At 37.2% G+C, this 26,316-nt stretch overlaps 1 protein-coding gene across 1 annotated transcript in view; it reads left to right on the forward strand.

The window, feature by feature from the left end:
* COL14A1 (collagen type XIV alpha 1 chain) overlaps positions 1 to 26,316 on the forward strand; it is a gene marked incomplete at both ends in the record, with an annotated part of 111,819 nt that overhangs the window by 58,636 nt on the left and 26,867 nt on the right. The window contains 16 exons of the mRNA XM_082277820.1: positions 889 to 1,011; positions 2,333 to 2,482; positions 3,138 to 3,254; positions 5,079 to 5,225; positions 7,424 to 7,498; positions 8,867 to 9,006; positions 10,204 to 10,327; positions 11,889 to 12,032; positions 13,986 to 14,150; positions 15,662 to 15,700; positions 15,907 to 16,045; positions 18,316 to 18,458; positions 19,261 to 19,370; positions 20,590 to 20,748; positions 24,762 to 24,839; positions 25,117 to 25,203. Of these exons, the coding sequence (XP_082133946.1) occupies positions 889 to 1,011; positions 2,333 to 2,482; positions 3,138 to 3,254; positions 5,079 to 5,225; positions 7,424 to 7,498; positions 8,867 to 9,006; positions 10,204 to 10,327; positions 11,889 to 12,032; positions 13,986 to 14,150; positions 15,662 to 15,700; positions 15,907 to 16,045; positions 18,316 to 18,458; positions 19,261 to 19,370; positions 20,590 to 20,748; positions 24,762 to 24,839; positions 25,117 to 25,203 (1,940 nt within the window). The remainder of the gene's footprint in view (positions 1 to 888; positions 1,012 to 2,332; positions 2,483 to 3,137; positions 3,255 to 5,078; positions 5,226 to 7,423; positions 7,499 to 8,866; positions 9,007 to 10,203; positions 10,328 to 11,888; positions 12,033 to 13,985; positions 14,151 to 15,661; positions 15,701 to 15,906; positions 16,046 to 18,315; positions 18,459 to 19,260; positions 19,371 to 20,589; positions 20,749 to 24,761; positions 24,840 to 25,116; positions 25,204 to 26,316) is intronic.

Below are 26,316 nucleotides of genomic sequence, written 5' to 3' on the forward strand. Positions count from 1 at the left end.
AAATTAATCTCAGTTGATTGATTTATAAACAATGGGTTTCTCCTAACTGACAAGCTGTATTTTATATTCAAATACTCTGAGTTTGCAGAAACTTGTTCCATTATAAAGCTGGTAAATCCTTGATAACTAGCCCACCAAGGGCAAGCCAACTAATACAGGAAGTAAAGTAAACAAAGCCTGATGAGATGCTATCAAACCACCCATTGTACTGTTAGATTTTCTTTTGTGTGAGATCATTACTTTCTAAGGGTCATTAGAAATGCTGCTGAACTTTTTATAAAAGTGATTGCATTAACTCTAGAGTTCTGACCAAGTACCAAAGGGTTACTCATCTGTAGCTTAAGCTTTTTCTCTACTGTATGTTGTAAAAAATCCTTTCATTGTGCACTTGTAGTCATGATAGTATAATTTTATTTAATTATTCTCCTAATTTACATAATTTGTCTTAATTGAAGTGCTATTTATGCAGAGACTTAAATAACTTGTAAATAATCCCTTTGATTCCATTCTACAGGATTAAGTGTTCAAAAGAGCATGATTTGTACATTAAAAACTTTAGTGCACTTGTATTGGAAGAAACTATACAATGTATGATTATCTCTAAGTTATTTTGCAGTTTTAGGAAACAAAAGTAAGAAATTTTTTTTTAAAAAAATGTAGGGACAAAGTTTGGAATTAATTCAAATATTCATTGTTTGTTCATCAAAGTTTGTAGTTAATCCACTGAGTAATGCAAAGGATGAATTTGATTAAGGGTTTCATCCTGGTAGTTTTACCTGTAAATCTGAGAGTACTGGGTATCACAGTCTTTTTATTTGCATATCTTGATTTTTCTGTATGAGCTTGTATGAAATAAACTTGTAAAAACCCAGTTTGGTTTCCTTTTAGTGCCCCTGTCTGCTCCTAGGAATTTACGTGTCTCAGATGAGTGGTACAACAGATTACGTATCAGCTGGGATGCCCCACCATCAGCAACAATGGGTTACAGGGTTGTCTACAAACCTGTCAACAGTGAGTTTTTAGACTGATTTTTCTGTGATCACTTCTGAGTGGACATCATCTTTTGCTCAATTTTGTTCTTAAATTTATCAGTTGCAGTTACAGCCTTGAAAGTGTTAACTTTGGTGTCTCATTTTTGAATATGAAAGTTTCATAATCACAGAATGATGCAGGTTTGAGAGGATCTCTGGAGATCATCTGGTCCAACTCCCTGAACAAAACAGGACCAGCTTGAAACAGGTTTTGCTGGACCCTATCTAGTCAAGTTTATAGTATCTCCGAGGATGGAGATTTTAAAACTGCTCTAAGAATCTCTTCCAGTTTTTGACTACTGTCACTGGAAGTATCTTTGCTAATATATAATAAAAATTTCCCATGTTACAAAATTTGTCTTTTCTCTCCTACATTTTCCTGTTTGCCTCAGAAGACATTCTGTCTTGATCTTCTCTACCACCTTGCATGAGGAGGTATAGGCAGCAGCAGATTTCCCCTTAGACTTCCCATCCTAAAGCTGATTAATTCCAGCTCTTTCAGTCTGTGTTTTTACATCATTTTACCATGACTCTGTTTCAGAGACTGCATTTGCTTTCTTCATATTCCTGTCTTCTGTATTCTCCTACTCAACTTCCTTCCCCTCACAACACAAGGTTTTCATTTCTTCTCAGACACTTGACATTTTATTCGTTGTCCATTTTGTGAGTGCTGCATCCTTTGCCCACCTGTACATTGTAGCAGACAAGACATCCAGAATCTTTCAAATTTCTTTAGAAAAACAGGGTCCTCTATTGACAGCAAATCACAGATGTGTGACTGTTAAGGGACTAAAATACTGTCCAAAGACAATACTGCTGCCTGGTTTCTGATATGTATCCAGAACAACTAGGGGAGGTGATAAAGGAGCTGTTTGCTGTTCTGATTTGGGGAAGTTTCATTCTTTTCTATTTTCATTATCATTTTTGCACAGTATTAAATGATGCTGTTGTATAAGAAGCCCTGAGGGACTGTAGTGCTGGCTGGCATCTGCTGTCCCCCCTGTTGGTCCTGGCACACAATCAAACTGGGGAGATATTTGGCTGCCTATTTAGAGCAGTAGTAAGTCACTGAAGCAGAACAAAAGGGTCTTAACAGATGCCAGTGTCTAGCTCTGCCTTAATGAATCCCACTGCTGAATTTCCCAAGTGTGTTATGTCTTCTATCCATGCAAGATTGAGGAGTATGTCTTTGTATTTGTGTACGGTTAAAATAAAAATCCAACCCCAAAAAACCCCGGCAAAATATAGCAGTAACTTTAGGAACATGTGTAATTTTTTCTGATTTATTTCATTTTTTGCAGCTCCTGGTCCTGCATTGGAGACCTTTGTAGGAGATGATATTAATACCATTCTCATTCTAAATCTCTTCAGTGGAACAGAGTACAGTGTTAAAGTATTTGCTTCATACTCAACAGGCTTCAGTGATGCCCTAACAGGCGTGGCCAAAACCTGTAAGAATGATTTCATGCTGTTCAGGTCTCTACAGACCAGCTTTCCTTACAACTATGGCTTTCTGCAGCTCCCTGAATAAATTTTCATGTGGAAGACTTTCTCAGTTATGTGCAAACTGATTTCCTGAAATGAAATTCTCTCTTTCTTTGAGACTATACCAGGCTTTAAAGTGATCTGCTGGACATTAGCAAGACAGGAATCATAAAGCAGATATTATTCAACAGCCAAAAATATATTTGCTTAGTAGTAGATGTAAATTTTCTTAATTAAAAGTCTATTTAGTGTAGTATTTCTAGCTCCATATATATAAAAGATTATTTGCTCTTTATATAGCTAAAGCTCAGTTTTAAATTAGATTTTGACAGAAATGCTGGTGTTACTATGATAATTTTATACTTACTGTAATAACTGAACTTTTTAGCAGCGTTCATTATTTAGTCTTAAGCAAATTGCCTACAGCTCTAAACTTTTGTTTTAAAGGTTCACTTATTTTTTAAATTCTTGCTTTAGCTTTTCTTGATGTTTTTTAAGCAACTATGGAAATTATTTGTTAAAAATGAATTGGCACTGGTTTCACTGTAATTATTTTGTCTTTTTTTTTCTTGTATGTCTTATTAGAGATGTAAAACTATTTTTTTGATATTTAATTTTCAGTGTTTCTGGGTGTGACAAACCTGGATTCCTACCAAGTCCGCATGACTAGTCTGTGTGCTCAGTGGCAGCTTCACAGACATGCTACTTCATACAGGGTAGTTATAGAGTCACTTGTGGGTAAGTTACTAAATAATTCAATATGCAGCTACAGCCCAATCCAGAAAATTGAATTGCATAGAAATTGCATGCAGTTAGACCTGTAGACTGGCTCCTGACATACTGGAAATGAGGGACAGAAGAGAGTTGTGTACACACTGACAGTTTCAGATTGGAAGTAGCATCCCTGTCCTTTTATGTCAAACACGTGTTGATAACTTGTGCTTTTTATGTAAGGGACTTTCATCTGTCAGTAGAAGATAGGTGATTTTTCTTTGGTGTGAGGAACAGAAGACGGATAAAAGATGAATTGAATACATCAAAGTTTGTAAATATACCAGCAGCAGTAGCTCTGTAGGATTAGGATAGACAGGAGAAGAGGGCAGAAGGGTAGGAAAGCTCTGAATTAATCCAGACCATGCCCACAGAATTAGAACAATGTCCAGTTTTGTTTGGTCTCATTCTGTTGATGCTTCATTATAGCTTATAGTAGTAATGTTACTCATAGGGATAAACATGACACAGTTTTATGTAGTCACACAAAGTGTCTTGATGCTTTTAGGACTGCCTCTATAGAGGGTAAATTACAGCCTCTTCAGCCTCACTGATTCTCAGGTGTAACCAGAAGACATTATGGAGAAGTCAGTATTTGTGCACACTAACTCTCTCTCATATCCCAAGTAGACATCAGTGGTGTTCTGACTGGCAGCAAGTTAAAACCTTGGATAACTTGAGAGAAGTGCAGTTAGTAACAATTAATGGGCTATGTTAAAGGTATCATGAACAATAATACCAATCTTGTGGCAAAAAAAGTAATGACCTTTCTGTGGAATGGCAAGTGGATGGTGATAAGGTTTATTTGAAGCCCTGGAATACAGACAAGGTATTCAGATAGCAGAGATCTTGGCTCACACAAGGCAGCACAGACATCCCTCTCATCTGGGAGCTAGCCAACATTCTACTTTCTCCATATAGAACTGCTAGAATTGTTTTAGCTGAGCTGAAAGCACCTAAATGTGAGCAGAACAACTTAGAATGTGAACAAATGTTTCTTATTAATATCTATCCTGAAGGGATTTGATTGTCAGATCAGGTGTGTGTCTGGTTCAGGCAGTGATCAATTATTTTTATACTAGTGTAACACCTGATAAGCACTGAATGACTGTCCTTTTTTATATATTCTGTAAAATGTGAGATCATATGCTTGTATTTCACTTCTTCCAGCTGCAGATCTTAAATTGTGATAAAATTTTTCTTGTTATTAAAACATGCCTTATGCTATTTCCAGTACTCAGCCTTTTTCTATTGTCACTGTGTTTTCCAGTTCAGAATTTAGCAAAATCAGTTTTGGAACCATGTAAATGCTGTTCCTTAACCATCTTGCAAAGTGATTACTAGTGAAAGCCAGAATATGATATCTAGTTCAGTCTCTTTTGCTGTGACCAAGCACATTACAGGTGCTGAGAACCAGAGGCGTAGACAAACAATGCCATAGAATTACATAATGCAACAATTCCTAGTTAGACTCTGATAATTTATGACTAGATCCAAAGCCCATTCATGACAGTGTTAGTGATTTTTATTATCTTCACTGCATGGGGCAAAATTCATCTTTTTTTCCTGACGATGTTTGACGCATTCCTCAGCTCCTATTTAGTATGAAGAATGAATTGTTACAGAGACCTCTGCACAGAGGTCAGTTGCCAAAAGTAAGGCAGCATGTAGTTTATTAACTTATGTCAACCTCTTACCCTTCATATGCTGTTGTGTACCCTTCTTATTTATGATTTAAATTACACTATTCAATAAAACAGTAAAAAAAGGTGGTTTCTTTTGTAATTCCAGATGGGAAAAAGCAAGAAGTAAATCTTGGTGGAGGGACGCCTAGACATTGTTTCTTTGAGTTGATGCCTGGAACCAAATATAAAATCAGTGTTCATACACAGCTTCAGGAGCTTGAGGGACCTGCTGTGAGCATCATGGAGACAACGTGTGAGTAAAACAGAGCAGAGTTCAGCCAGCAGCAAAAATGCTCAATTGCTTCTTGTGTTCTGCCCTTTGCCCACACATGTGCTATTCCTACTCAGTTTCCTTTAGCTGAGCTATTAACTTTTCAACTGTATTGTGACTCCTCCACAGAGGTGCAGAATTCTTACACCACTGCTGTGAATTAATTGTTAAGTCACATTCAACAGCTTTGCTGGACTTCTTAAAGAGAATGAAATAGGGAGGATGGTTTAGCTTTCTTCATAAAAAGTCCTGTTGAGGGATACTCTGAATATCTGTGACTTCAGGGTAAAAAATACAGAAAAATGAAGCAAACAGAGAAAGTTTTGTGTCCTGCAGTTCTTGTTATTTAGTAAAATTAAGTGGTGTTTGAATAATTTACAGTTAAATGGGACCTTGAAACCCAATTTACATAAGTATTTTAAAACAAACCAACAAATCAGACCTTTTTATTACTATTATTACACCAGACAGACAAAATAAGCCAGACCCCGCAAAGCTGTTTACAAAGGCAAGATCCTGCTGTCATGAGTTCAAAATACTGCAAAATAAAACATGGGACTACTAGAATGAATAATTTATCTGTCTTTGAGCCCATTTCCAATCTCAGCATTACCTGTCTTCTCATACTATATTGCTATACACCACAATGCTGTTCCCCTTCTCTCAGATAGAAAGTGTTTATACTTTTCCTCTTTTCATCCCCAACTTGTGGTTTCACACAGGAAAAACTTGTCCAGGTGCATGACTCCCAATTCTTCATTGTCCAGGGCTCATTCTCTGAGCGGTGAGCAAAAAGCCAAACTTCTCCTGGATTTTGGGGAATTGCATTTAGTGTGCTCTGGAGTTTAGGGAGTTAGAAAACATGAGGAAGAGCACACCTTGGACTGTATGTCCATTTGAGAATGATGGTTTGTGATGCAGACAAATTATTGTCTCACCTCAAAGGGGAACAGTCTTCAGGGTGACTAGTGGTGCTGAGAGCAGCCTTTCAAGTCCCCTTACAGCAGTTGTGACCCTTTCTAAATGGGTCTGGTCCTGGGCACTACTTCCTTGTAGGTGTTTCAGAGTCCTAGCCCTTCCTGTGGTTGAAGCCAATGGGAAAGCCCCCATCAGCTGCAGTGGGATGTGGACATGTAATGAATCCTGTTTGCACTGATCTTTCCCAAATGTAGGTTCCTTTTCTCAGGCTTTTATATCTAACTCTCTCCATTGCCTATAAATGTAACTTAGGTGTTACAGCAAGTAACAAGTTTAGTCTTACTTGAAGGACTGATGTTCTGTCACCTGTGGCTTCATATGATAAATGGATTGAATAAAAATGGGAAAAAACCCCTTGAACGAAAGCGGAAGCTTTTCATCCCGTAGAGTTGTGGAAGTCAATGCATGTGCATTTTATCTCTGAGAGTTCAGCTGGGCTATATTGAAAGGCACTAAATAAAGCTCTTGCATTCAGAAAAGATGTCAGTCAATAATTGGGTATTCTCCTAGGTCTCTGCAAGGTAGAAATTCCAAAGTCAGTTTTCAGGAGAAGAGTGAGGGACATTTTCAGAAACTCTATAAAGTAACTTTGGTAGAAGTTGCTGCAGGCAACAGAGCCACAGTCCTGTAGAGTTGTGGTCAGAGCTGTGTTTCTCTCGGGAAATGTAACAAGGTCTTTCATCAAATTCAGAAACGTCTTCATCAGGGTAGATTCTGATCTGCTCTGAGCGCAGGCACTGGCTTGCTTTTGCTCTCTGTCTTTGCATTTTGGATTGCAGGACTAAGACCTTCTTCCTTCCAGGGTGAATAGAGATCTACTTTCTGTTATGGAGGACTGGTTTTGGTGAGAAAGGAAAAGGACACTGACCTTTTTTAAATTGAATTAAGGATTCTAGGCCAAGAATAGGGCTGCCACATGGTCTACTACAGTGGGTGATCTCAAAAAGGGGCAGTTCCAGTAGTTTGGCTGTAATATTGTATCATTCACATTGAATATATAGCCATTAATTGTTTGGTAATAGTAATATTCTTTTTCGGGTGGCATTTCTTGCATGCACTCACCTGCATTTATCTCCAATTGCATAACTAGTTGATTAGAGATGATGAATTTTTTTAATGTGGAGATGAGTAGAAAATGTTGTGTTTGTTAAAGATAGTGGGCTTTTAATCATGTTTGAATATTCTTTCCTTTTTTTCTCCAGTACCATTTCCTACTCAACCACCAACAACGCCGTCAACACCACCTCCACCACCTACAATTCCACCTGCAAAAGAGGGTAAGTGTGTGAGTGCATGTGTGAGTTTCTAGTAATTTTAAGGTGTTGGTGCCATTTTTTTCTGCTTCTGATGGTATTTTAAACCTGTGGGGAGCAGATCTCACAATGCATTTGCTACAGAAATTTTGTTAAGGCAGCTGGCTTAAATTTAGTGAGCCAAAAATCTGTTGTCATTATAATATTGTTAAAATTTGCCAAAAGGATGGTTAATACATGTGACACTTCCTTTTTCCAAAACTCCTAAACCATACGTATTTTGCAACTGAAGCAGACATTCTAGGAAAATTAAACTTCAAAAGCAGCATTATTTTTAAATATGTCTCCTTTAGGTAATGTGAAAAGTATGGGCCATGTTTGGTCTCTCCTCTTTAAATGCAGACTTCCTTTTATTATTATTTGAACATGCAGTGTTTTGTACAGAGTTTCATAATATTTCTCTGAGAGGAACATTATTGGTGGAGACTGAGGATCAAATACATCAGCTTGAAGTCAGTGGACCAAACTGACATGTAGAAATTGAGAATTTAACCCATAAGCACAGGGAAAAAAGACCTTGTGTGTATATGTTTAGAACTGCATAGGAGCAGATGATGAGAATTTGTTGTTGTCCAAGGAGTAATCAACAGAAAATGAAAAATACAGGTTTGTATTTTCTTGTCCTATTCTCTGGATTTAGATGAACATTTTTATTCAAGATGAATATGTTGAAAAACATAACTTTGCTTTGAGACACTTTGCTTCTGACCTCAAGCAATAGACTTGGATTTCTGTGAAGTGCTGAACGTTCCCAGTTCCCAGGAAAGAGTGAGCACCTTGTGTGAGCAAATGTAGAGCTCTTGCAGGCCTTTTTGCATAAGAACGTGCTGGAGTAAGATGAGATAGGTGAAACTTGCATTGCTCCTACATAGTGCAGTTGAAGTGCATTAGACATTAGACACTGCAGACCTTTGGGCAACTTTTTTAATGGAATAGTCTCCCAGTGAGAACCTCCACAGTTGAAATTCTCTCATCTTGCTTACTGCGTCTTGCCAGGAGTCTGGCATTGTGTAAGCTCATATGTGATTTTACTTTAAAAAAAGTAAATTTACTTCTATTTATAAAAATAGGAACGATTAGCCAGACTTTAAAGAACCACTGAAGTGTATTCTGTGATAGGATCTATCAGTGCAGACAATTCTCCCTTGCAGAGCTCAGCTGGCTCTACACCTGCACTGAAGTCAATGCCAGCAGGTCTGTTGGCTGAAGCATAACGAGCTGACATTAAACAAGGGCTTTTTATGATGGTTGCATTTTCTTAAATGATTTATGAGATTTCGTGAGGAGTTGAGGCATTGCTCTAATTCCAAAATTCTTGCTTTTCTTCCTCAGTGTGCAAAGCAGCCAAAGCTGATCTGGCATTCCTGGTGGATGGGTCGTGGAGTATTGGAGATGACAATTTCAATAAGATAATTAACTTTCTCTATAGCACTGTGGGAGCTTTGGATAAGATTGGTCCTGAGGGAACACAGGTAATCAACATGTACAGACATGGAGGGCGCATGGAGTTGACAGGGTATTTTAGACTAGACCAGAAGTGAAATGAATCAAGAAGTAACTGACATCATTTCACAGCTCCTGTGAAAATATAAACTGCTCTAGGTCAGTATCTTTTTTCAATATCTTTTTATGCACGCCGTATGTTAAAATTCACAATATAAATTTTGGTAGCATGAAGGCTACATATCATTTCAGTCTCCTCTAATTCTAATGATATTTAAGTTTCTTAATTCTTTTGGTACTCACTGTAGTGAGTTTATGGGTTTATTTATAAATAAGCTAAAAATTGCATTGATAAGAAAAATTAAAGGTTCTGTTATTTTAAACCACACACTCTACAAAATCTACAGTGCTTGAAATAAAATTTACGATGATGGTTCCATTTATGTATTTGTTTAGAGAGATGCTCCAGAACAGATTATTGGCAAATATGTTACTGTTTTAAGTGTTACCTGTATAATATGTGGTTTGGGATCTCATTGGAAACTAATGTGAACTTGTCCAAACCCTGAAGAATACTGTTTCTTGCTATACAGCTATTTTTCCAGAATATAGTTAATGGTGCTTCAGAAACTTTGTCACAAGTTTAAACATAAGAGCTCCTTTTAAACCAGGGGCACCACTTACAGAATATGAAGTTCAATATATGCTTTGTGAGTTGTAGGGGTTTAGCATACAGTATTGTAATACAGGGTCTTAATTCATGTAGTGTCATATTTGACAGAGGCAATATTTCAAAATATGTTCCTGGATTTTCTATTACTTGCTTCAGTCTTGCTCCCTAGCTTAAGTTACTTATGTGCAGTTATTAATTTGTGGAGACTGAATTAAGTCCCAGCAGTTCTGAGTATGAATAACTGTACACGTGTGAGCAGCTGTAACCAGGATTTTGCTTTTGGGCTTGATTGAGAGTGCTTCTGCCAAAGTGGGTATTACTTTTCTCATCCTGCTTGCTGCAAAATGAAACCAGAAAGTGCTAGATGGTTGCCAAGGTTGCAGAGAGTAAAATTAAACTTTATTAGTGAAAGCTTTCTTAAAGAGAAAAAAAAAAATCTGTCTTCAATTTAAAGATGAAGCAAAGTTACAAGATAAATCCTTGCTTTATATGGTCAGATTCACTTACTTTTTGCTTACACAGTGGGTGGTGCTTTTATCTTCTATGTGCACAGGTGGCAATAATTCAGTACAGTGATGATCCCAGGACAGAATTTAAATTGAATGCATACAAAACAAAAGAAACTCTTCTTGAAGCTATTCAGCAAATAGCCTACAAAGGAGGAAACACAAAAACAGGTGAGAGAAGTCGTGATTGTAATGCAGATTTTCTCCCTGCTACTCTGTGCAGTATTTCTTTCCCATTTGCTAAGTAGTTTAATTAATCACTGCCAAACCTGTGAGAACATGGTATCTCCACACTGGAGATGAAATGTGAGCTCTGAAATTAGGAAATCTTTGTAATCTGTAGTTTACACACTTCAGCCCCTACTGCAGCATATTCACCCCACTGACCAACAGTGATAACAAGGATATGGGAAGCAGGGAGAGGAGCAAGGGGGCCAAAAGCAAATAAATTTGGGGGTAGTGGAAGGTGGAATGGGGAGTAATACGAAATCAGCTTTGCAAGCAGGCAGAAAACTGAGAAAGTGGAGAGGATGAGAGGGAGCCTGCAGAGCCTGTAGAAAACTGGAGAGTGTGCAAGGTCTGTTTGATCATAAGCTAGGACAGTTAATCCTCTGTGGGATGTTTAAGATTGGGATGGGGAAAGATGTCTGCTAGCTGAATGAGGTTGCATTTTAATTAATCCATTAAGATAGCTTTCTGATACAAAAAAAATTATAGATGACAGCTGAAAGGGTTAAAATCTGTTTTAGTTGGAAACCATATGTTTTATTATTTTCAGACAGCAGAGAAATTTCTTGCAGCTGTTGCATTGCACCCAGTCTCAGCATTATCAAAATAATTTTCCATTTACTACAACGGCACTCTCAGTTGGTAATGTAGACAGTGCCCTACAGTCCAGAAAAGGAAAGTTTTGTTATCTCTAACCCAGCCAGCAGCTAAATACCACACAGCACTTACTCACTGCCTGCCCCACCCCTGGTGGGATGAGGAAGAAAATCAGAAAAGGGTAAAACCTGTGGGCTGAGACAACAACAGTTTCATGATTGAAATAAAGCAGTATATAATGATAATAATAGTAATTAAAAGGGATATAACAAATAAAGGGAGAGAAACCCCAGGAAAAGCAGTGATGCTCAGCACAGTTGCTCCCCCGACCGATGCCCAGTCCATCCCTGAGCAGGGATTGGCCTCTCCCTCCTGTCCAACTCCCCCAGTTTATATACTGGGCATGACATTCTGTGTATGGAGTATCCCTTTGGCCAGTTTGGGTCAGTGGTCCTGTGTACACTCTCCTCTAGTCTTCTTGTGCAGCTGCTCAGGGACAGAGCATGAGACGCTGAAAAGTCCTTGACTCAGGGTAAGCACAGCTTAGCAACAACCAAAACATCATTATCAACATTAGCCTGCTACAGAGTCCAAAACTCAGCACTGTACCAGTGACTCAGAAGAAAACTAGGTCTATCCCAGCTGAAACCAGAACACCCGCACGAATCATGTTCGTGATCTTCACCTTCTAGATTGAAAAATGGATGGCTAAAGCCGTCAGAACTTGAAACATTAAAGTCAAAATCAAACTTTTCTAAATCTTGATTTTAGTAACCTCAGAATGAACTAATTGACAGACTAGTCAGGACACAATGGATTTATCTTTTTATGTATGTCTAACACGTGATATGAGAAGCCAGTAGAAATCAGATTTATATTACACTCAATGTCAATTTTTGTGTTACAGGAAGAGCCATTAAACATGCACGAGAAATCTTGTTTACAGGGGAGGCAGGCATGAGAAGGGGCATTCCAAAGGTTTTGGTTGTCATTACTGATGGACGATCACAGGATGATGTGAACAAAGTCTCCAGAGAAATGCAACTAGATGGTAAAATGTGTAGTTTTAAAAACTATTCACATTTTCTTTTTTTCTTGTTAATTACATCTACGTAAGTGTGGGCATGAGGTAAGGATAACTTTTAGTCTAGATTTTCGATTTTAAAGAAAACAGCAATTTCTGAGAAAGACAGAATATTCCTAGGATATGACTAAATTCTGGATGTTTTTGGTCATTAATGGAATTATTTTTCATTTTGGCAGCCGTGCTAAAATCTTGTAGTAGTCAATGGAATTGTTCCCAGAATGAAGAAGTTGGGAAATATGATCCTGAGAATCTGGGTTGTCATCTATGAAGTGTAGTTTTGTGGTTATGAGCAAATTGAGCTATTTTGTTTTCTACACAAGAAGTCCTTTGAAAATGCTTACACTGTTTCTGACCTGCTCTCATGTTACACTAACTACCTCTAGGAATTTTTTTAAGCCTTCAGTTTTAGAGCTTTAAGCAGCTGCACCATGTATGTGTGTCTAAGTATAAGAACTGGATTAATTGTTGTAGAAGTTTGTCTCAAAACCCAAAGGGCACAGTGGGCCACCTGGGGCAAAACTAAAGGATGGAAGAAAAAAGCTATCTTCCTCTAAATGTGAGGTGACCTAAGGAGAAATTACATTTGTGCCTTTTATTTGCTTTTAGCTTTGACAACTATGAAGTTCCCAGTGTATTGCACTGATTGCTGAAACCAAACATAATCATCCAGCTTGGCTGCGTCCTTGTTTTGTTGCTAGATGCTGAGTGTAGTGGCTTCATAAATAAAGCATATGACAAAATAGTGGGCTTGCATAACTTATTTTAAGTAGCAGTCAAGAAAACCGTGTATTTGTGAATAAATTGGAGTTTGTGTCTAAGCTGAACAAAAACCGTCCATGTCTCAGGTAAGTCTTGCATTTGCATTATCAGCCACTAGACTGGGAATGACCTCCAGAGAAGATGGTACTTTGTGAGGGTTTGATTGCTGGGATGTGGCACGACTTCCCCTCTCCCATTTCCTCTGGAGTGGGCTGTACAATGAGGCTGCAGATAGATTGGAGCAGGTACTGATGGGCATCTGTGATAGACACTGGAACAAAGGAGGTGCTGATCTTGAATGAGACATGAAGATATTTTTATAATGTATTAAGTCAAAGTTTTGTTATGCTAAAAGCTCTGCAGAAGGTGATGAATGCCCCTGATCCTCATTCAAACTTAAACATAATATTGCTTGACAGGAGTAAATCTGTGACTGAGCCATGCTAGAACAGTCTATCCACTAACTATATTCGGCCTGATGTAGAGAGGTCTTTCCCTTCATCTCTTATGGAAAGGAAAATGTTGGAAAACTTACAGCTCTTTTGTTGCTCCTCAAACATTTAGGATACAGTTTCCATTTCATTTAAACCTTTTAAGTCAGGCTCAAATTTTGAAAAATATTCATGCTAAATATATAGAACAGATTCAACCAGTGCAGTTAAGTTGCTGGTGAAATGAGAATGCATTTATTTCAGTGTTCACTCATGAGGCAGCAGTGGCTTGAAATCCTATCTATACCAACACATGGCACAGAAAAGATCTGTAAAGGACCTGCAGGAAATTAATTTCTCTACTTTGTATTTATTATGTACTTGGATATTTTTGTGTAATACAGTATAACATTAAATTAGAAAAGCATTTAAATGTATGCTAACTAAACTTTAAACTACTGAGTAGTCATATATCTTCAAGAAAATGCTTAAGGTTTAACTTTAATTAACTAATTAATCATAAATAGCAAGAAGAAATATTTCACAGAGGTTGTATTACCTTTATTTTAGATTACATAAGTGAATTTTCTTGTGCTATAGGATAATAATAAAATGTCCAGGTTTGTGTTTAATCAGGAAAGGAGCCAGTACAAATATAGTTGTGTTCATATTGTATTTCCACTCTCTAAATGAATGACTCACAAGAGTGTTCTTTTTTGTCTTACAGGTTTTAGCTTTTTTGCTATTGGAGTGGCTGATGCTGACTATTCAGAGTTAGTTAATATTGGCAGCAAGCCCAGTGAAAGACATGTCTTCTTTGTGGATGACTTTGATGCCTTTACAAAGATTGAAGATGAGCTGATCACTTTTGTTTGTGAAACTGCATCAGCAAGTTAGCCATTTTGATTTATGTTTGTTTCTAAAATAACTGCTAAATACTGGGGGGTTGTAACTATTAATTTTCAATTAAGACATATTGTTGATATTTTTAATAAAATTTACTGCTGATATTATAATTCTAATGTTATTTCTGCAGAAGATTAAGGAAATGAAGGTGTTGTGACTTCAAAATAATTAATGGTTGTTTGTTATAAAGCCAGAATACAGCTATTGGTTGTCAAAAACTCATTTCAGATGTTGTTGACATTTCAGAATCATAAAAGTTAATTGTATTTTATTTTCTAGGCTACTTGACCCCTCTGTAAGAGTGCCACTAGCTACATTCATTCTTACTCAGGTCACATGGTTAATTTATTAATAGACATCCAATCATTAATGTTTGTATTATGAGAGAAAGTAGATGAGTGCTAACCTAAGCAAAAGAATAAAACACACTCAAGAAAAAGTGTGAGAAAGCCACACTTCAGTCTCTTTATGAAAATTAAGCGATAGATATTCCAGAGCAACACCTAATGATTATAGGTCAGTAATTCACATGCTTTTAGGTGTGTGCCCACAATGTGTTTCCTTGTGTATAAACCAGGAAGCAGGCACTGTGTGAATCATTTGTGATTGTGAGGAGTCCTTGTGCACAGGACTGTGAGTTAATGTGAGACTGAGTTACCAGAGCTGGTAAGCAAAAATAATGTTGCTTGTGAACCACCTGAGATTTTGACTGTGAGCTCTGCTTTCAATGGTAGAGAGAATGTTAAACATTGACAGTACTCAGCAGTAACATTTATTGGTCACTTGTGCTTGTTTTCTAAAAGTCATCTTCAAATGTGAGTATCCTGGGATGCCATATTTCGTTGATATGCTGCTTTATGCTTATTGATTTCCCAGGGCATCTTCCCTGAAAGATACTAGTAAGCTTTCTTCCCTGCCAAAAGAAATATATAAACCAGATTTACAGGTATTTAAAATGTGAGCACACATCTTAAGTACTGTTCTGGTCTCACTTGCTCATGAAAACTATTGTGGAGTTTGAAAAGGTACAGAGAATGTCAGCTGCAATATTTGAACTTGAGAGGGGTTAGGCTGGAGAAGCTCACAAACAGAGAATTAGGGAACACTTGGTTAAACCCCAATATAAGACATTTGATTTTATGCAGCAGGCTGTGAATTTGTTACTTTTTTTTCCAAAAATTTGAAATTTCTGAAGGGGTTGTGAAGACAGGTTTATAAGGAAGATTAGAGAAATTAACAGACAAGAAATCCATAAAAAGATGTTATATGGAGCACACAGCTATGTATCCCTTAATATCTTTGCTACAACTCTTGGGGATCCTGAGAGGCATCAACAGAATGAAGTGGAAAGTGGCCAGGTTTGCATGTCCTTCCTAACCAGCATCTCCTTTTGCTGCTCTTAGGGATAGAGTGCTGAGTTTAGGGCTGAGTGCATGATTGTTCCGACTCAGTGGGACATCTCTTGTAGTCTTAAATATATATTTTCTTCTTTTCCAGCCTGCCCACTGGTAGTTAAAGATGGCAATAATTTTGCAGGTACAGTATTTTTGTGTTCATTTTTGTTTATGATTTATGGAATCACTTTCATTACATTATTTTCACAATATTAGGCAAATTTCCCTTCATGCTAACAGGTATTAAACATACAGAGAATGAAACTCTTTGATACAGTTGGATTTGTCTTTTTTTTGGTCTCCCCTAAATATTTAAATTAATAAAATATATGTTTTGATACCTTCCAGGATTTAAAATGATGGAAATGTTTGGTTTGGTTGAAAAGGAGTTTTCAGCTGTGGAAGGGGTTTCCATGGAACCTGGTACATTTAATGTTTTCCCATGTTATAGACTGCACAAGGATGCTCTGGTGTCCCAGCCTACCAAGTATGTACTCATATATAAATACTCCCAAAACACATGGAGATAATTTTCTAGTGCAGGCAATTATTTATTTCAGGGACTAGTATTTTTAAGTCAGAAGAGCAGAGGTGCTAGTGTATATCTGTGTTATACTGATGAATAGGAAGAGTGTTTGGTGTTCTGAGCCCTCAGTCAGTTTAATTCAAAAATTAGCAATTGTAGGTAAAAGCAGGTAAGCTCACTGGCTATTTTGGGTTTCCCATGAGCCAGTTTCAGTCTTGTGTCTGTGTAGCACCTGGCAATTTCACGCAGGCCTATGTTTGGGCAGATTCCAGTCTGCAGGACTCTGTGAGAGGTGCCTCTGGAATGCAAGCTGAAGTCATGGAGTTCAGCATGTCCTTGAAACAGAGGTCAGAACGAGAACCTGCTTCAGCTGTCCTCAGTCACTTTCACTGCAGTCTGTGTCCAGCCATTGGTTACAAAGGAGGATTATCCCCTTGTGTTGAAGTGGGTCTGTGTGAACCCCATCTAGTAACTTGTTGGGAGGCCAGACATATTTCAGTCACAAGGACTGTATCTTGGGAGGGTTATGGAAGAGACAATGAAGAACTCCCTGACTGAACTTTTATAGTCGTTCCTCAGAGAGGAAGTGATGAAACTCTGTTTCTTCTGTGAACAGTGTCTGTGTTGTGTTGGCTTCCTCTCAGTCCAGACCCCCTCCTTGTATTAAGTGGCACCAGAGAGAAGCAGTGGCTCAGATGGATTACATGTGTGAAGGTGTAACAAAAAATATTCTTTATCTAAGATAAATAAGAAAGAATAATGGTGGGAAATTGAAGGTTTATATTAGATAACATCTGAGTGTGTGATTATGCTATTGTGTCCCAGTTGGAGCTATACTTCTTGGTGCTGTTTCACATTCTCCTTGTTTTGTTTCCTCCTGGGCCTAGATGGACTGAGATGTCAGGGGATTAGTGTTTCTCACTTCTTTTTCCCCTTTCTGCTTCTTTCTAATTGGATCTGCTGCATTTATGTGCTATGCTCTAGCTGCCACCCCAGCCCAGTCTTACTGCTTCATTAGGCTTTCACTCGTTTTCACGGTTCAGAGAACACCTTTCTTTTGATGATCCACAGGTACGTCTGAAAAATACCACTTGACTTTGTCACCTCATCTGTGCTCTGAATGCCATTAATTTTATTCTCCTTTCTGAGCTCTGTATACCCAAACCTTGTGTTTAATCCACCCTGCTTATTGAATTGCCTTTCATTCCTGTACAATGGAAACACTGTAAAGGCCTTTTTCTTTTACCTGTTGAGTTCCCTCTCTTTCTCTATGGGCAATGGGCAGTGTAACATCACATTTGATCATCTACTGACACTGTGCAGAATATACTGATACCATGTTTAACTCCCTTTTCAGCATGATTCATATCTATACATCTATGTGCCAGAAGCACTTAAGAAGGAATGGGTCATGTTTGGGGAAAATAAATTGTTTGAATAACTCTTGAGACTTGTTTCAGATCCCCTTACTGTGATTTTAAGGAATCAGAATAATTAATATTTAACATACAGTCAGTTATCTCAGACACTTGTCCAAATGTTTCACTTTGGGATTTGACAACAAAAGGTTAAATTAAATTGGAAGTAAGAAATAGGGAATTTTTGGAAACGACATAAAATAACATACTTCTTTTATATCGTAAACTTCCTCTCTCTTCTGCAAAAATTCTAGGAAACCAGATTTTATTTCAGTATGTGATCTGTTCTGACTTCACTTTCTTTTGTATTGGCTTTGAAATGTATAAACTCCATTCTCTATATTTTGTAAAGCTTCCTATAACAGTCTGTCACTCCTAATCTTAATCCATTTATAATTGTTTAATGACAAAGGACATGTCTATTGAGACTGGTCTTCCAAGCAATTTCCATTTTCATTGTCTCTTAAATCAGACAGTTGCAAAGGTCCTGAGAGTGGCTGCTGTTTGTTAAAAGCTTTAAATATAATTAATTTCAGCTTTACTTCCAACTGGCCTTGGATTTGATCTTCAAATAAAAAGAAAGTTAATTTTTAGGGTCGGATTTGTAAATTTCAAGGGAAACGATAACTTCTACTTTTTTCATAAGTATTCCTTTAGGCTCATCAAGTTGAGTAGATTTTATCCACTTATATAATTTCTCAGTCTTGATTTGTCAGGAAATAGAGTAATAGAAAGCATGTCAAGGGAAATTCTGATGAGTAAATCACCAGATTTAATGTTGTTTGAGTTTCAAAGACATTATTTCTCTTACAGGTATTTGCACCCTGAAGGTCTCCCTTCTGACTACACCATCACGTTTCTCTTTCGGATACTCCCTGACACACCTCAGGAGCCATTTGCTCTTTGGGAGATTTTAAATGAAGCATATGAACCACTGGTTGGAGTTATTTTAGATAGTATGTATTTTGTGTTTTATCAGTGATTTTAACTGTACAAATGATTCATTCTGTGTCTAGTTTTATTATTGCCAATGTTCCAATCTGCTACCAGAACAACCACCTATATCTGGCAGGGGATAATCTCTAAAGCATGGTTTTTAGATTCAATTTAACTGAATTTAGAGTAAAATTTTGAGTTAACTGCTTTAAACTGGATTCTGAAGATCTGTACTAGGTGTAATTTGATGTGAGAGGCACATCTGCTTTTAAAAATTCCAGTGCTTTGAATCTGATTCCAATAGACTCTGTCTTGATATAAGGCAGCAGTACTGGGAGCATATGCAGTGGCAATAGCAGAGTCAGAACCACACACATGAACTCTTGATGGCTCTTCATTTCTACTTGGTTTTACTTTCACAACTGTGAAACAGGGATTATAATTTACAAGGTTTTACTGTTGAGAAGATGAAGATACTGTGATAGCTGTTCTTCATAGCTGCCAGTTTGTCACCTTGAAATAGGTGGGAATGAGGCATTTAGCTGGCTTCAGGAAGTGTTTTTCTTGTCCAGCTCCCACGGAGAACTAATGGGAGAGTAGGACCAGGTAGACATGGGTGAGGTAGACTCAGAACTATTGGTTCATCCTTCCTGTCAAACCAGGAAAGAGCTTTTCTCTGATATAATTTGTTACTTCCAGGTCAGTATGTTGTTTATGAATGTGTTTTACTAACATTTGAGTTGTTAAATGCAAATTGACTCTTTCAAATATTGTATTAGGTCTTTTCTTTAACCCAGAGCTCTTAATTTTGATCTCACACAGATGGGGGTAAAACTCTGACTTTCTTTAACTATGACTACAAAGGAGATTTTCAAACTGTGACTTTTGAAGGCCCTGAAATAAGGAAGATATTTTATGGGAGTTTTCATAAGGTTAGTAATGGCAATAGGGAAAAAAAGCACTCTGAATAATGGCTTGGGAGTTTTTCATGTTTCAAAATCATCTTTCATGAGATCAGCTGCTGCCAAAAAAAGTGTATTATGCATTACCTACCTTACTGTCATAAGTCTCTTGGCAGTATTAGATTAATATTAAACAAATCATAGTTTTTATCATGAAGCTGATGTGTTCAATTTTCATCTCATACTTTTTGCCTGTGTTTTGTAGTTCATTTAAAAATACTTGTCTTGAAAAGTAGTTTAGAAATAAATCAGCTTTTCCTTTTAAGATTTAGATTGGCAGTGTCACTCAAAATAAAATGTCCAGAAAAAAAAAATCCTTTTTCATCAGAGTTGTAATTCTAATATATATTTTAAGAGCTATGCCACATTGAACTTTTGCTATTTGAGAACTTGTGACATTCTTTCTGAAAGCAGATGAAGTGGTGCTGGGATTGTAGCACCCATTTGTTGTGGGGGTACTTTTGTCAAAGACTTTTTTCCCTGATGTTTGGATCTTTCCTAAACAAAACAAACAAACAAAAACCTTGAGAGTTTGCTCATGACAGGACAGTTGTAGCTAGTCCTCCCTACTGGGAGTGTCTCTGCTGCATCAGTGAAGGACAACAGAGTGTGATCAAGGCAGAAGGAAAGAACTTGGTTGCTGTGCTCTGCTTTCTGTACTGCATTTGATGTGATCTGATTCTTTCAGTGTAAAAACTTCACTATGACACCTTTTGCTGTCAATGTATAATTTACAAACTAAATTTTACTGCTTAGTTTTGGCTTTTGCACGTGGCTGGCTGTAAAGGCTGTTATGGTGAAATCCAATGCTCTCTACAAGGAATGACCACACAAATCAAGGGTTCTGTGGGATCTGAGTGGTATATGAACATTGTATAGATCTTCTGTTGGGACAAATTATTTACTTACTGAATAAATTATGTAAGTTGCCAATTTCTTTGCAGATGTCCCAGAATTAGAAAAATAAACTCATTAAATTCATTAAATAGATTACAATCATAGAATAATTCAGGTTGGAAAGGACCTCTAGAGGTCATCTAGTTTATTTGCTTTGGAGTGTTCTTTGAGTTTCATTAGCAAACATGGAGTTAGGAGCTCATTTCAAAAAAATGCCCCCCTTTTCCCAAGGGAAGGACACATACATCCCATATGCTCCTTTGTATGTTACAGCATCTTCTCTTTTGCTTAGTTGCATGTTGTTATCAGCAAGACCACGGCCAAGATAATTATTGACTGCAAGCAAGTGGGCGAGAAGACCATTAATGCAGCGGGGAATATTAGTTCTGATGGCATAGAAGTGCTGGGGAGGATGGTGAGATCCAGAGGACCAAGAGACAATTCTGCACCAGTGAGTGGAACAATAACAATTCTTTCAAACATTTAAAATGGCCTAAAAAACAACTGGTTGAGGTCTTTGCAGTTAGTTTTAACTTGAAGCCAAGTGAATTCATATTTTAAATAATAAGGTCCCAGCATTTCAGAAATTCTGCAAAAGCCTGCAGTAGTTGTCAACTTGGGCAAAATCTATTTTTTATTATTTTGATAAATGAAATCATAAGATCATCATTGTTGAAATTTTATTCTCAAACAAATATGTAAACACAGTTGATATGTTCAGATATGACTTGTGTTCCAAATTTAATTACATAGAGTAATACAGTGTATAACTCCTTTGCCTGGAGTTATTTAAACTTTGGTTTTTAAAATATTTTGTATTTATTCCCCATGTCTGTTATTCTCTCTGATTCTTTGTTTGCCCCTTAACCCACTGTCCACTAAAAAATTGAACTGGTTTGGCACATATGATCCCCAAAAGCTCCCATCTTAGTATAGCTAGCTCTTTTACAATATAAGACATTTTAAGTGTGAAAGATCTCCCCCCTCCCCCACCTTAAGTGCTCATTCATTCCTCTGAAATTATTCTTCTAGAAGCAGTAATTGATTATTCTTTTTGCAGGACAACCAATGAGAGTCTTTCCACTTTGTTTTGTCTGGGGGGTTTTGACTTTTTTGGTGTGTAGTAGTGTTTGATAATTTTCTTTGAACTTTTTTGACCTTAGAATGAGTTTAGCAGAGAACGTGAACCTTGAACCAAGGCCTGATTTGAATAGGAATGAGATCTCAAATATGTATATACTTGTTAATTTATGCAAATACTCTTGTTTAGTAAAAAATAAGCCCTCAGAATATGTCTCTGTACAAAAAAAAAGAGCTTTTAGGACTCAAACTGATGGATAATAATTATATGAAGCCTGTAAAGACAATTACACAGAGAAACCTTTGTAGTCACATTCCAACAGAAACAAAAAAAGACAGACTTAGGAAATCCTGGAATCAGAGAAGGCTTTGTAAAGAAGTAGAAAGAAATGTGTCTTTTGTTAGAACCTAGGAATCTATACTTTAGAAAATTCAGACTGCCCACTCACAGAAATATTTGATTTTGTTCAAATGAACTGTAAAGTTGACGTAAGATTAGAAATGTGTAGATGAAGATGAAAATTCTTTAGTAGTGTTAAGCCGTCTTTGAGTATTACCACAAGCACCAAATTAGAAACAAATCAAGAAAGCACCCAAATACCATCCTCTAAAGTCTCCATTCTGCACAATTTATTTATATTGAGTAGTACTTCTGTGAATAGTCACATTTAAGACATGAATGAGTCGGTTTCCTACTCCAAAGTTTGGAGAATATCAAAGGAATCTAGTAGGAGGCAGGGTAGAGGTTCTCAGAACAGCTGCTATATTAGTAGATCTCTTGGTTTTAGAGATGCTTATTACATAAAATAAAAGTAAGCCGGCAGTTACTTCAGAATAAAATTGTGGATGTTCTGTTCTAACTGTGTTCACATTGAACAGTTTAGCATTCTCAGAATGTTTTTAGTGTATTTTAAAAATAAATCAATACAGTGTAGTCATTTGGATTTTGCCAGACATTTCAATTTTGAGGGAATATAATTGTATCAGGGGTTTTTTTGCTATCAGTGTATACAGTGTGCAATGGTAGAATGAACAGGCAGAGATAGATAGATAGATAGATAGATAGATAGATAGATAGATAGATAGATAGACAGAACAAAAAGGGGATTAGGCTCAAAGTGCCTAACCCTTTTAACATTCTTGAATGAATCATCTCAGGATTAGATTGTAGCCAGAGCAATGAAACCTGATTGGGACATGCAGCAAGTCATGTTTTCTATTCCTTCAGCAGAACTTAATGAAAAGTCCAACTTCAAAACATTATTTACAATCACAGACTTTCTCTTTATTGATTTCCTCCTCTTTGAATTTTAATTTGTTTGCTTGCATGTATATGTACTGTTAATAGTATTGTCTAACGTGGGCTGCTATTGAGAAACATTTGCAGAGCTGTAGCTTGGTTAGATGAGGACTTTTCCACCTTACTGGTTCTGCTTGCAGGGCTGGATATTTAGAAAGCAAAATCACTATGAATGCAGAGAGTTATGAATAAATGTTTAACAGTAGCAAAGAAAGCTTTGTTTTGGGTTTTAGCTTGAGTCAGAGCAACCCACATAATATTTTTAAAAAAGAATACTGAATCATCCAGCATTTGGTTGATGAATACAGCATTTCAGAAAATGTCTGTTTGCTCTTTAATTTACACCAACATACTTTATTGCTATGGATGTCCAGATTGCCTAGTCCAGAGAAAATGAATGCATGTACATGCCTGTGAAGGACTGTATAAATTTTGCCAGTGCTGTCAGCCTTCCATTGTTCAGGATAACAGAATAGCATGGGATGGACTGGGTTATGGAAGAAAATGGCAATACAACTGAAGTTCTGAACCTAAGCTGCTCTCTGCACAACCAGCTCAGGTGTTGCTGCACCCCATTTCTGGGATGTCTGATTTGTGTGCAGTATCATGCAAATGCTCAGGTATTCTGTGTCCCAGAGCAGTGTGTGCATGCACTTTCATCTGCTGCTGCACTCAAGACAGTGAGACTTCCTGGAGTTAGGAGCTTAGGGATGTGTAGCAAAGAGGGAGGCATCTAAGTGGCTCCACGTGGAGCCAGCTTCCATTTGACAGAGGCATGGACACAGACTTGCTGGACTCAGGGTGAATCTCCGTGGAGCCAAACCCAGAGTCCAAAAGCTGCCTTCATGCTGCACTTCAGCTGTCTGAGCTGTTTAGCATGGTGCCAGCTCATTGTGTCTGCACCTGTAGTACAGCAAATCTAGAAACCAGCTAATCTGCTGGCAGGTGAGAAGAATGTCTATTTATATGAAAGTATGCCTTTATTTAAAAATATAATATTTGACTTTTATTAAAAAAAATTATGCAAAACCAAAGGTGCACATATGTGCACATTTTAACAGCTTTAGAAGCAATGCAGTTTTAAGAAAAATTTTAAATTCATTCCTCTGCTCTTATCGCAAAATAATGCCCCTGAAAATAATGGGAACAAACCCAGAGTTCTATCTCTAGCAGTTCCTTGAATTTTTTTAACATGTGGGGTTAATTTAATGGGATGTTCTGTTCCATACCACTCTCTATTCAATATGCACATAAACAAGGCATGGAAGAAGAATAGAAATAGTAACAGAAGAAAGCTTCAACTCTCTAGACCCCTTTGTTCAGTCAAGGCCGTAAAGGAGTTAATTGGTTTTACCATTGAGTCCTACTTAGTATATTGTTTCTGAGTATGTAGCAGCCCCTATTTTTAGCAAATGTGTGTGTTCTTGCAGATTAAGTTCTTGTCCAAACCATGTTCCCAGACCTGTGATGGGAATTTTCTTTTCTGGCCAATGTTGTCATGTGTTGAGCAAGCTTTTCCCCATTCTTAAGCTATCATTGCCTGGGGATAATACGGGTAAGAGAGGGCATATTCTAAAGTAAAATTAAACTGGAAAAAAAGAGAAATATTATTTGTGGCTCAGCTCCAGTATAAGTAATAGTCTACAGGAGACCTTGTCCCAGATAAAATCCGAACAGCAGACCAGAGGGTTAAAGGGAATTATTCAGAGAAGCTGAGCTCTCTTTCGCCTGACTCTTGATGTCTTCTTTGCTATAAAAAGATATTGGAAGGCACCATTGGGCAAAATAAGGAATTTAAACAAGGAGTGGGGGTTAATTCAACAAATGCATGCAGCATTTAACCTTGAACAACTTTGCTCAATTCATGTAATGTCTGATAGTTCAGATGAGTTGGTTAGATACACATTTGGTAAAAGCAGTGGATTTGCCATTTAAGTGAGGTATTTGTGGCTTGCTGCTCAAAGTCAAAAGCCTTTGTCTAATCTGAGTGCTTGAATCAAGGTGGCTTTGCTTGCTGTTGGCTCTGTTTTGCACTGATCTTACACCTAACACTCATACTGTACATCACCCTTGTTTTGAAACAGCTGCAGTTACAGATGTTTGACATTATTTGTGCTACCTCATGGGCCAATCGAGACAAATGCTGTGAACTTCCTGGCTTGGTAAGAAACCTCTTTCAATAACTATAGAATTTACCTTTTGTTTTCTACTTCATTGAGACAAATGTTTTATTGGAAATGGCTGCTTAAAAGTTTTCAAAAAAGCCCATTCTGCTTGGATTACTTGTCCTACTGAAAGTCAATAAGATGTACTTTTCTAAATCAAGTAGGTGCTTTTGAGTACTACATCTTAGACTTTACTAAGTACTGTATCTTTGATAAAATACCCAACATTTGAAATTCTGGACATCATTCTTCTCCTATCTTAATCTTTTCATAGAGAGATGAGGAAAATTGCCCTGCCCTTCCTCATGCTTGTTCCTGTTCAGAAGCCAATAAGGGTCCCCTTGGACCTCCTGGACCACCGGTAAGGTTTTATTCAGCTTTGCAGTGAACTGTACCAAATGTCCACTGGCCACCTTTATTCCAAAACATGTGAATATACTGCCATTGTATAACTGATAAGGTTAAATTACGCTTTCAAGTGTTGCTAAAGAGGTAAAATATATTCAATTGATATCAAAGATGCTATAAATTATGTAAAGAGGTATTATGCTGAAGCAGTTGGGGTATTTTTTAGACCTGGAACCCTTTTACCTGTCTGTAGCATTAGATATGTCACAGGTAGTGCCATTTATTTTCAAATTTTTAATCACCTACTATCTGTCTACTCTAGCATGTGTTCATTAAATGTAGCTTGGCGTTTAGATTTCTGAAATTCATATCAATTAAGGATATGGAGCATGACAATTCCACTTGTGTAGTATGTGATGAAAGAAGACTTTTCTGTCTTAAAAGCCCTACCTAAGTATGGTATTTATTGGAAAGTAGAATGGAAGTACAGGTTCTTCTGAGAGTTCTTAGAGGCAGAGAGTTATCGAAGAGCAATGAAGGGAAGAGAGAATGAAATAATCTGCTTTTGTGGAAAGTAGAATTTCATTTTTTAAAAATTTTCCAGTGAATGATGAAATGTACACTGTTACAACTTTTACATATGCTTAGTGGTGGTATTTTAATGGCACTCATTAAGAGTTTGCTTTGTAGATGTGAAGTAAGTCTATATTTAAGTTCTGTGTGTAACCAGTGGAACTAGATAGTCTCTTGTAGAAGACAGTTATTTAACTTTTCTTCCATGTCACTGTAGTATCTTAGTTGGAGCCTTTCTCCTTATTGGCGTGTGGAAACTCAGACAATGAATTAGACCAGACAATGGAGATACAGGCCACTAAATTTTGAGAACTCAATCTTGCATCCCAAGTCTGATTTTTATCAATTTAGAAAAGTCACAGGCTCTGTTTGCAATGGTTCATTATTGGTTTGCTTTAACAAGAATCCTGACTGGGATATTTGTAGAATGATCATGTGTTTTTGCTGTTACAATTAGATAAATCTAATCAGCATTTTAGGGCTGCTTGCTAACTGAGTTCGAGATGAGGCTCTCTTGCAAAAAATTTGAACTGTGTATATCTCTGATCATACT

This window comes from Coloeus monedula, assembly GCF_965178545.1.
Source record: "Coloeus monedula genome assembly, chromosome: 1".
Taxonomy (NCBI): Eukaryota; Metazoa; Chordata; class Aves; order Passeriformes; family Corvidae; genus Coloeus; species Coloeus monedula.